The following is a 12,317-nucleotide window of genomic DNA, read 5'->3' as shown; positions in this document are numbered from 1 at the left end:
TTTCGTGATAGGAGACGACCATCTCCAGTTCGTAGCTCTGCCATTTGGTCTGGCGACAGCCCCACGGGTTTTCACCAAGGTCATGGCGGCAGTGGTAGCAGTCTTGCATTCTCAGGGACACTCGGTGATCCCTTACTTGGACGATCTACTTGTCAAAGCACCCTCTCAAGAGGCATGCCAACACAGCCTGAATGTTGCGCTGGAGACTCTCCAGACTTTCGGGTGGATCATCAACTTTTCAAAGTCAAACCTGGCACCGACTCAATCACTAACGTATCTTGGCATGGAGTTTCATACTCTCTCAGCGATAGTGAAGCTTCCGCTGGACAAGCAGCGGTCACTACAGACAGGGGTGCAGTCTCTCCTTCAGGGTCAGTCGCACCCCTTAAGGCGCCTCATGCACTTCCTAGGGAAGATGGTGGCAGCAATGGAGGCAGTCCCGTTCGCGCAGTTTCATCTGCGTCCACTTCAATGGGACATTCTCCGCCAATGGGACGGGAAGACAACTTCCCTAGACAGGAAAGTCTCCCTTTCTCAGACGGCCAAGGATTCTCTGCTATGGTGGCTTCTTCCCACCTCATTATCGCAGGGAAGATCATTCCTGCCCCCATCTTGGGCAGTGGTCACGACAGACGCGAGTCTGTCAGGGTGGGGAGCAGTTTTTCTCCACCACAGGGCTCAAGGGACGTGGACTCAGCAGGAATCCACCCTTCAGATCAATGTTCTGGAGATCAGGGCAGTGTATCTTGCCCTATTAGCCTTCCAGCAGTGGCTGGAAGGAAAACAGATCCGAATTCAGTCGGACAACTCCACAGCGGTGGCATACATCAACCACCAAGGAGGGACACGCAGTCGGCAAGCCTTCCAGGAAGTCAGGCGGATTCTGATGTGGGTAGAGGAAAGAGCATCCACCATATCAGCAGTTCACATCCCGGGCGTAGAAAACTGGGAAGCAGACTTCCTCAGTCGCCAGGGCATGGACGCAGGGGAATGGTCTCTTCACCCGGACGTGTTTCAGGAAATCTGCCGCCGCTGGGGTGTGCCGGACGTCGACCTAATGGCGTCTCGGCACAACAACAAGGTCCCGACCTTCATAGCGCGGTCTCGCGATCAAAGAGCTCTGGCGGCAGACGCCTTAGTGCAAGATTGGTCGCAGTTCCGGCTCCCTTATGTGTTTCCACCTCTGGCACTCTTGCCCAGAGTGTTACGCAAGATCAGATCCGATTGCGGCCGCGTCAAACTCGTCGCCCCAGACTGGCCGAGGAGGTCGTGGTACCCGGATCTGTGGCATCTCACGGTCGGCCAACCGTGGGCACTACCAGACCGTCCAGACTTACTGTCCCAAGGGCCGTTTTTCCATCGGAATTCTGCGGCCCTGAACCTGACTGTGTGGCCATTGAGTCCTGGATCCTAGCGTCTTCAGGATTATCCCAAGGGGTCGTGGCCACCATGAGACAGGCTAGGAAGTCCACTACTGCTAAGATCTACCACAGAACGTGGAAGATTTTCTTATCCTGGTGCTCTGCACAAGGAGTATCTACCTGGCCATTCGCGTTACCTGTTTTTCTTTCCTTCCTGCAATCTGGGTTGGAAAAGGGCTTGTCGCTCGGCTCCCTTAAAGGGCAAGTCTCGGCACTATCCGTGTTTTTTCAGAAGCGTCTAGCACGACTTTCTCAGGTGCGCACGTTCCTGCAGGGGGTTTGTCATATCGTACCTCCGTACAGGCGGTCGTTAGATCCGTGGGATCTAAACAAGGTCCTTGTTGCTCTCCAGAAGCCGCCCTTCGAGCCTCTGAGGAATGTGTCACTTTCTCGACTCTCACAGAAAGTGGCCTTTCTGGTAGCGGTCACGTCTCTTCGGAGAGTGTCCGAACTAGCAGCGCTGTCATCCAAGGCTCCTTTCCTGGTGTTCCACCAGGACAAGGTAGTGCTGCGCCCCATTCAGGAGTTTCTCCCTAAGGTGGTATCCTCTTTTCATCTTAATCAGGATATCTCCTTGCCTTCCTTTTATCCGCATGCAGTTCATCGGTATGAAAAGGATTTACATTTGTTGGATCTGGTGAGAGCACTCAGAATCTACATTTCCCGCACGGCGCCCCTGCGCCGCTCGGATGCACTCTTTGTCCTTGTCGCTGGTAAGCGCAAAGGGTCGCAGGCTTCCAAAGCCACCCTGGCTCGATGGATCAAAGAACCAATTCTTGAAGCCTACCGTTCTGCTGGGCTTCCGGTTCCATCAGGGCTGAAGGCCCATTCTACCAGAGCCGTGGGTGCGTCCTGGGCATTACGACACCAGGCTACGGCTCAACAGGTGTGCCAGGCAGCCACCTGGTCGAGTCTGCACACTGTCACCAAACATTATCAGGTGCATACCTATGCTTCGGCGGACGCCAGCCTAGGTAGAAGAGTCCTGCAGGCGGCAGTTGCCTCCCCGTAGGGGAGGGCTGTCTTTGCAGCTCTAACATGAGGTATTTCTTTACCCACCCAGGGACAGCTTTTGGACGTCCCAATCGTCTGGGTCTCCCAATGGAGCGCCGAAGAAGAAGGGAATTTTGTTACTTACCGTAAATTCCTTTTCTTCTAGCTCCTATTGGGAGACCCAGCACCCGCCCTGTTGTCCTTCGGGATTTTTGGTTGTTTTTCGGGTACACATGTTGTTCATGTTGAATGGTTTTCAGTTCTCCGACGTATCTTCGGAGTGAATTTGTTTAAACCAGTTATTGGCTTTCCTCCTTCTTGCTTTTGCACTAAAACTGGTGAGCCAGTGATCCCACTGGGGGTGTATAGCCAGAAGGGGAGGGGCCTTACACTTTTTAGTGTAATTGATTTGTGTGGCCTCCGGAGGGCAGTGCTATACACCCAATCGTCTGGGTCTCCCAATAGGAGCTAGAAGAAAAGGAATTTACGGTAAGTAACAAAATTCCCTTCTTTAACTCACCCGGCGTCCAGCGATGTCCTCTGCAGCCCGTGCAGCCTGCTGCTTCTGAGCCGGCTCATTATTGTCGCGCATATTCATGATGTGCGACACAGCCGACCCGGAAGCAGCTGCTGCGGGGGTCCGCGCCGGCCGGATGCTGCACCGCGGGAGCGATCAGCACCATGGAGAGCGGGAGCAGGCACAGGTGAGTTAATCTCTAAGTGCAATCACGGGCCACGGAGAACAGAGCCCGGATTGCACTTAGACAACCCATGTGTGCCGTGATTCACGGCACACGGAGGGACATGTGCGTGTTTTACACGCCAGTGAAAAACGTCAGTGTTTTTCACTGATGTGTGAAACAGGCCTAAAAGTGAGAATATTGTTGCTACAGCAACATTTTGGGTGAAGTAGCTGTGGATTCAAAATGCTTAATATACTCCTGAATAAAATCCTTGAGGGGTGCAGATTCCAAAATGGGGTCACTTGTGGGGGTTTTCTGACATATAGGTACCCAAGGGGCTCGGTGCGCGAAGTTTATTTCAACTTTTCCAAAATTCAAATGGTGCTCCTTCCATTCCAAGCCCTCCCATTTATCCAAACAGAATGTGGAGAAGGAAATGACATCACAGGTTTTTTTTTCCAAAGGTCTGTGTTCAACCAACTTTATTAACACTGACAAGTCTTAAAAAACGCACCTAGAAAAACGCATGAAAAACGCATGAGTTTTCGATGCCTTTTTCTCAAAAAGCATTGTTTACAATTCTCCCCTGGTGCGTTTTTTTCCGCGCTGAAAAAAAAGCAACGTGTGCACATAGCCTTACTTAGACAATCAGGTAATGAAATGGGTAATCCCTCATATAAAAGAGATCCCTTGGACAACATTTTTATCCAATAAAGGAGTCGCCCAATGGCGGGGGGGGGGGGGGAGAGATAAATATATATATATATTTTAACCCCTTCACGACCGGCTGATTTTTCGCTTTCCGTTTGTTTTTTTTTTTTGCAATTCTTCTTCCAGGAGACATAACTTTTTTATTTTTCAGTCAATATTGTCATGTGAGGGCTCATTTTTTGCGGCACAAGCTATAATTTTAAATGAAACCATGAGTTTTACCATATAGTGTACTGGAAAACAACAAAAAAATTCCAAATGCGAAAAAAAATTGTAAAAAAAAAGTGCGATAGCACTACTGTTTTTGAGATATTTTATTTACTGGGTTCACTATATGAATGTGATACCTAAGGTCGGTGCGAGTTTGTAGATACCAAACATGAATAGGTTTACTTTTATCTAAGGGGTTAATAAAATCAGAAGTTTGTCCAAAAAAAGTGGCGTACGTTTTACGCCATATTCCGTGACCCGTAGCGTTCTCAATTTTCGAGATCTATGGCTCAGTGACAACTTATTTTTTTGCGACTTGGGCTGACGTTTTAAACGGTACCACTTTTGCGCAGATGCTACATTTTGATCACCTGTTATTGCATTTAGCGCAAAATTTGTGGCGACCAAAAAACAATTTTGGAGTTTGGAATTTTTTTTGCCGCTGTGCCATTTACCAGATTAATTGATCTTATATTTTGATAGATAGGGCATTTCTGAATGCGGTCATACCAAATGTGTGTATATTTTTTATTTTTTTAACTTTTTAATTTTCAATGGGGTGAAAGGGGGGTGATTTGAACTTAGTTTTTTTTAAATTTTTTAAAACTTTTTTTTAACCTTTTTTTTTATTTTACTAGGTCCCCTAGGGGCCTATATGGATCAGCAGTCTGATCGCTCTGCCATATCTGCTGATCACAGCTACACAGCTGTGAACACCAGATCTGCTCATTTTGCGTCTCACCTAGGTCTCAGCAGTGTGAGGCAGAAAGTGAGTCATATATGAGCTGCAGGAGTCATCACATGACTCTGTGCTACCATGGCAACCACTGGAAGTCACGTGATCACGCCACGTGACTTCTGGTATCGACCGTGAGTAAATAATTACCGTTATCGCCATTAAAATGGCGCTGTCACATATTGACAGCGCCAGGTTAAAAGGCACGGGTGGATAACTATTCCACTCGTGCCTGGCAGGCACACTTGTCAGCTGTACAAATCAGCTGATATGTGCGCCGATCACTGATTGCAGCAGACCGCGGGCAGTAACACTATGACCGCTAGGAGGTAAGATTACTGCCCGCAGTCGTTAAGAGGTTAATCAATAGATATAGGAATAATGATATAATTTACAATTGGATGTGCTGAAGTATAATTTTCTGTCCCGAGATAATCTTATCTATGTGTCCCTGCTGTGTACTGTGTAATGGCTGTGTCTGACCATGGTCTGATCATATCACAGCTCCTGAGTCGGAGGTGGACACAACACAGTATACAGATAGCACAGCATGGGATCATAGCTGCTACTTTCTGTGAGGTAAAATATATTTAAAAAATTAGGCAGGGAAATGTTTTATCTCACAAAAACAATCCAGCTGTGATCCCATGCTGTGAGGTCTTTATACTCATTTGTTTCCTCTGTGGCCCAGGAGATGTGGTGTGATTAGACCATGTTCCTGTAGGTCAGACACATCCATTACACAGCACATAGCAGGGGCACATATATATTATCTCAGCACAGGAGATGTGGTATGATCAGACGACCATGTCACTGTACGGTCAGACACATCCATTACACAGTACACAGCAGGGACACATATATAAGATCTCAGCACAGGAGCTGTGGTATGATCAGACCATGTCCCTGTACGGTCAGACACGGCCATTACACAGTACATAGCAGGGACACACATATAAGATCTCAGCACAGGAACATCATTCTTTAACATATCTAATTGTGGAACAACTTATTCCAAGATCTATTGATTAAAATCAATTTTGTTCATTGGACAAACCCTTTAAATCATTTCCCATAGTCATACTTATTAAGTAGAGTTGGTGGATATCTATTTACGGTACCCAGTCCAGTGGCCACAATGGTGATCTGCGGCAGCTAGATGGGAGCACAGTGAACCATTTCTTACCCGATTGCATCCGCGGCTCTTCTTTTGATTGGCCGGCCCAGCGCGAGGTTACATGTCCGTCACGCAACAACGATGACATCACGCCAGGCTGGCTGATCAAAAAGAGGAATGCATGCCGTCAGGTGAGACGTGGCTCTCAGAGCTCCCATCTAACGACCGCAGATTACGGACGCAGCTGATGGATCTGTTCCTGCGAATCCATACGCACCAACTTGAGTGATTGTTACCAAGTCATCTGCTTTGGTTTCTTTCCTATCAAAGTTTCTCCCGTACAAGAAGGAACTTCCTCCAGATATGGCCCAGGAAGGGCTTTGTTGTACAGAAGCCAGAACCCACAATATAAAGATGAATCAGACTTCTTGGGAAAAGTAACTGTTTCACATTTCTACCAAGTCTTTCCTCACTTCTGATTTTGTAATCCTTGGATTGTTCTTCTTGTCATTATTTGTTAACTGTTACTTCAATTTATTAAAAAGGAAAAGAAAAAAAAAAAAAAAAAAAGGTTTAGAGGGTTTTTGTACGGGACTTAGGCTGTGTGCACACGATGCGTTTTTTACCGCGGAAACGCTGCGTTTTGAACCGCAGCGTTTCAGTGGCAAATTGCATGCGTTCAGCTTTCCCAGCAAAGTGTATGGGAAAGCTGAAAAATCAGTGCACATGCTGCGTTTCTTTCCGCAGCGTTTTGGATGCCAAAAATCGGTGCGGAAAGAAAAGCAGCATGTCACTTCTTTTGTGCGTTGTGGCTGCGTTCTCTCCCCCATTGAAATCAATGATGTGGGGTCAGAACGCAGCCACAACGCATGGACCTGCTTTTTTGTTGCGGTCCGCGGCCTTTGTCGGCACGCCAGAACGCAGGCATTTACCTGGAAGTGAGGTCAAGAGGCTTCCTATTGACCTCACTTCCTGGCAAAGCCCCCGGTGTCGCCAAAGTGCCCGCCCCGACCCCCGACCCCCCTCCCGAAAATCCAACATGGCCGCGCGCACAGTAGCGCACCGGCCGCCCTGCTCCTATGATTTCTGTCGCATGTGCAATAACACATGCGACAGAAAAATGCCCCCCAGGCCCTGCCCGTTCACCCCCTATTCCCCCCGGTGTCATACATACCTGTCCGGTCGCAGCGCTGATCCCCCGCGGCCCCCTCCTCCTCCTCCTTCAGTGCACGCTGGCCGGTCACATGTGCAGAGCAGCTGACAGCCAGCACAGTGTTCAGTGTGAGCTGTGCTGGCTGCTCGCAGTCTGCAGCTGTGACCCGGGGAGAGTGGGTGCAGATTTTTGCACCCACTCTCCTCAAATGGAGGGTCTGCCCTCCTAGAAAATGGGGGATACGTTTCCTGAACGTGCCCCCATATTCTAGAAGGTCCAGAGGCGACGTGGGACATCCATATGGATTTCTGCGGACCCATTTTTTTTTATTAAATTGGAGAACAAGGGAATGATTTGGGGAGTGTTTTTTCTAATAAAACATTTTTTGTTGTCTTTTTTTGCTTTTGTTTACTGTCAATTAGTTATGTCGGGTATCTGATAGACGCCGTGACATCACTAATTGCTGGGCTTGATGCCAGGTGACATTACACATCTGGTATCAACCCCATTTATTACCCCGTTTGCCAACGCACCAGGGCGCGGGATGAGTTGGGGCGAAGCGCCAGGATTGGCGCATCTAATGGATGCGCCACTTCTGGGGCGGCTGCGGCCTGCTATTTTTAGGCTGGGAAGAGTCCAATAACCATGGCTCTTCCCACCCTGAGAATACCAGACCCCAGCTGTCAGCTTCACCTTGGCTGGTGATCTAATTTGGGGGGACCCCACGTTATTTTTTTTTTTATTCTTTATTTAAAAATAAAAAAAAAAACATGGGGAGCCCTCCAAATTGATCACCAGCCAAGATGAAGCTGCCAGCTGTGGTTTGCAGGCTACAGCTGTCTGCTTTACCCTGACTGGCTATCAAAAATAGGGGGGACCCCACGCCATTTTTTTCATTTTTATTGGATAAATACTAAGCTAGGCACCCTTTAGTGCCACATGAAAGGTACTAAAGGTGCCAGCTTAGAATATGCAGGCGGGGGTAGGACGTTCTATATATTTGACATCCCTTCATCCATTGACGCTTTTTAGGCTGTGTGTCCACAATCAGGGTTTGCAGCGTTATGGGCGCTGAGTGTTTTCCCTGCGTCCATAACGCTGCGTTGTGCAGTAGAAGCACAGTGGAAGGATTTTTGGAGATCCCATGCCCACTGTGCTTCTTTTCTCCGCAGCATAAACTGACCGGTAGCGTGGCTTCCCGAGCCTCAGCATGTCAATTTATGCTGCGGAGACGAGAGTGTTCTCTGCAGGTAGCATAGAGCTCCACAGCAGCCTGAACCCAAATCGTGGGCATGGGCAGCTGCAGGAAGGCTGGCACTGTGTACTAGACGCCGCGTCGCTGGATCATGGCCACATAGCCTTAGGCCCCTTTCACACGTCAGTGATTCTGGGACGTTTGTGCTTTTTTTTAAACGTACCAGGATCACTGACATACGCAGACCCATTATAATGAATGGGTCTGCTCACACGTCAGTGATTTTTCACTGCACGTGTCTCCATGCGGCGTACCCGCGTGTGCGTGATTGCCGCACGGAGACATGTCCATTTTTTTCTGGCATCACTGATGTCCCACGGACCACGCAGTGGTGTGATCCGTGAAACACGTGCCAGAAAAAAACGTGCTTTTAAAATAAAAAACATTTTAACTCACCCGGCTCCAGCGATGTCCTCTGCAGCCCGTCCTCCCTGTTCCTTCTGTGCCGGCTCATTATTGTCGCGCATATTCATGATGCACGACACAGCCGACCCGGAAGCAGCTGCTGCGGGGGTCAGCGCCGGCCGGATGCTGCACCGCGGGAGCGATCAGCACCATGGAGAGCGGGAGCGGGTGCAGGTGAGTTAATCTCTAAGTGCAATCACGGGCCACGGAGAACGGAGCCCGGATTGCACTTAGACAACCCACGTGTGCCGTGATTCACGGCACACGGAGGGACATGTGCGTGTTTTACACGCCAGTGAAAAACGTCAGTGTTTTTCACTGACATGTGAAGCGGGCCTAAAAGTGAGAATATTGTTGCTACAGCAACATTTTGGGTGAAGTAGCTGTGGATTCAAAATGCTTAATATACTCCTGAATAAAATCCTTGATGGGTGCAGATTCCAAAATGGGGTCACTTGTGGGGGTTTTCTGACGTATAGGTACCTAAGGGGCTTGGTGCGCGAAGTTTATTTCAACTTTTCCAAAATTCAAATGGTGCTCCTTCCATTCCAAGCCCTCCCATTTATCCAAACAGAATGTGGAGAAGGAAATGACATCACAGGTTTTTTTTTCCAAAGGTCTGTGTTCAACCAACTTTATTATCACTGACAAGTCTTAAAAAACGCACCTAAAAAAACGCATGAAAAACGCATGAAAAACGCATGAAAAACGCATGAAAAACGCATGCGTTTTCGATGCGTTGTTTCTCAAAAAGCATTGTTTACAATTCTCCCCTCTGCCAGAGGGTGCGTTTTTTTCCGCGCGGAAAAAAAAGCAACGTGTGCACAACAAAACGATGACTTATTCTCTGTGATGTTGTGCGGGTGCCAACAACCTAGTCACAAAAAGATACGCCTTGACGCTGGCTGCTGGGCTCACGTAAAACTGGCCTTTTTTATGCGCCAAGTGTCACAATTTTTTAAATTGATTTCCTATATTGAGTGCATACCTTAGCATCTGTATATTTATGGGAGTATATTTCATATTCAGTTTGCACCTGTTCACACTTGTCTGTTAGGAAGTGCCGTCCGTTTTCTCATTTTAACAACCTGGTCACAGACATCCTTGTCAGTGTCTGCTCATTTGCATTTTCCTTGCGGGAATCGGGGGCGTGCTAACATCCTATTCAGTGCGCATTTACCAGCGTCATCGGTGGTGACGCATGTACCCATGTCCATTGTCGCTACCTCTCAGACACATGATCAGAAGTCCCAGCACTTCCGGTCATATGCACAATGAAGCCGGGTGTATGTGTCCTGGCTTCAGAGATGTCTAATGCACATAACCGGAAGTGCGGTGACTTATGATCATGCGCATTGAGCCTAAGCTTGACGTCTGAGAGGTGGCGATAACGGAGAGAGGTACGCGTGTCACTACTGATGACGCTGGGCAATGAGCATTGAATAGGATGTTAGCTCGCCCCTGTGGGTGTACTAACATGTTAAGAGAGCGGAATGAGCGCAGGAATTAACACCCTTGCGACTAGTCCCTGCGCTCATTAACATATTATAGAGGATCTTTAGAAATACTTTTTCTAAAGATCTCTATGTATGTTACTAGAAACAGGGACGCTTAAGCAAGGATTAGCAATATGCACATAGAACTGCTCGTGGTTCTGGGTGCATATTGCACCTGACAGGTTCTTTTAAAAGACAGTAAGCAAAGTAAATATTAGGTCAATTACAAAGGTCACTACTGAAGCACAAGAACGCTTTCAAGACATGGTATAAATCAGTATTTGCCAAAACCAGGAGTGTCTGCAAAACACAGAACAAGGGTCAATCTTCAATTACAGTTTTTCTCTGAAAGTTTCACTCTTGGCTTTGGCATACAAAGACTAATGTGTAAATGGAGCCTTAGACTGGTAGACGAGGCTCGTGAGCTCACCTTCTTCCTCATCGTCCTCTGGTGGTGAGGGTATGTTGGTGCCTTGCGGTCCGCACTGCGAGAGCCGGATTGAGGGACTTGCAGTCGTTTTCCTCCTCTCTCGTTCTGACTCGCTTTCTAAGCACATGACCTCATAGAAGGTATCGCAGCTGCTCTTCCGCTCCTTCCTTTCGATCTGTAACAGAATGTGTGCTGCTTTAGATACAGAATTCAGATATCGGTTATATCCATCTATCTCGCGCTGTCAGGTGAAAAGCGGCCTCAGATAGAAGCCTGGGCGAGCGCACAGATCAGACCAAAAGTGTGACCATGTGATGGACCCTTCAGCAGCAGCAGTCCCAGAGGTCGGACGCCTCCTGATCATACAATGATTATAAAGGGGGCTACACAGATCAGATTACATTAGAGGTGGTTAAATGGATTGTCCAGGCCTAAATTCTTGATCCATCAATATCAGATTGGTAGAAACCCAACACACGTCACACCCACCAATCAGCTGTTGGCAGCTAAGTGTGCACTGTGATGGTGGAATATGGGGGGGGGGTTGTGTGTGGTTTTGTGTGGGTTCGTATTTTGGGCGTGGTGCTCTGTCCACTCTGTGTACATTGTCCTGTTAAGTTAGGAACAAAAGCCCGGCAAGGGGTGATTAACCTAAGTGTGGGGGAGGGCGGCCTGGGATCCACCTAAGCTCTCTACTTACCTGGGAGATTGGTCAGTCTATGGGAGAACTTCAAGAGACAAGGAAGAAGATTGATCCCCTGGGGGAGAAGCTGCAGCTACAGGCAGCACCCCATTTGCCTGGAAACGGACTGCTGGATGATTGGGACTCCTCCCCGGGACATTTATCCCACTACTGGACTATTTTACCCTTTGTGTGGTGGATTATTTTTATGGACAGTCTGATTTTGCTTGGAACAAATGTTCTTTGGATTTTTCACTCATCTCTCGCTGTTGATTGTGGGATATCGGAGAAGGACCCCATGACAAGCACAGCATACAGAACCCAAACAGCACAGTGCCATCCAATGTGTAGTGGCCATTCTCAGGTATTGCAGCTCAGCTCCTCTTCACTTCAATAGTAGCTGAGCTGGAGCACCTGAGTGACGTAAACGGTTGTTCTACAGTCAGACATTTCACCCCGATTTTAGTTGGGTTGTATCTCAGGCTGGACTATACATGCTGTGCTTTTATAGCATGAGACCTTACCCCTTTCTGTTGGCTGCACCAGCCGCACCCATGGGGGAACATCCAGGATTGCAAAATAGTAGCATGCAATGGAGTCGACTGAGAAGCTTGCAGTTATACTACAGATATGAGACTTGGAATCATAGCCATGCCAGAAAGATGGGAAAACAATGATGCTCAGCGGGTATTTGGACAATGTTTTAGGCATTTATTGTCCAATTCTTAACTGGAGGGTAACTTTAAGGAAAGATTATGAATGATGAGATGCTAGAAGTGACGGGGGCTCAGTATATTTATAATGAATGCATCATCAGCTAATCCCAGAATATAAATATCCCAGCCTTACGAAGCAAATAATTCAAAGCATACCGGAGCTCAAGAAAATGACTACAGGTATGAGCCGAGCGCCGCAAGCATCAATTGGATTTCTGGCAAGATAGACAGCTTAATTATGCAGAAGTGCTGTGCAGACCGCCGCCGGTCAGGAAGAGTCCGCGCGCAAGGGGCAGTGACAAATGGGAT

At 48.0% G+C, this 12,317-nt stretch overlaps 1 protein-coding gene across 1 annotated transcript in view; it reads right to left on the bottom strand.

Annotated features, from left to right (window-relative positions):
- The window catches only part of RABGAP1 (RAB GTPase activating protein 1), a 295,120-nt gene that overhangs the window by 167,011 nt on the left and 115,792 nt on the right, over nt 1–12,317 (bottom strand). The window contains 1 exon segment of the mRNA XM_075324109.1: nt 10,611–10,785. Within this exon segment, the coding sequence (XP_075180224.1) occupies nt 10,611–10,785 (175 nt within the window).

The sequence above is a fragment of the Anomaloglossus baeobatrachus genome, chromosome 9 (genome assembly GCF_048569485.1).
Source record: "Anomaloglossus baeobatrachus isolate aAnoBae1 chromosome 9, aAnoBae1.hap1, whole genome shotgun sequence".
NCBI classification, from domain to species: Eukaryota; Metazoa; Chordata; class Amphibia; order Anura; family Aromobatidae; genus Anomaloglossus; species Anomaloglossus baeobatrachus.
The sequence above is the reverse complement of the archived record's forward strand: the minus strand, read 5'-3'. Positions and strand labels throughout refer to the sequence as shown.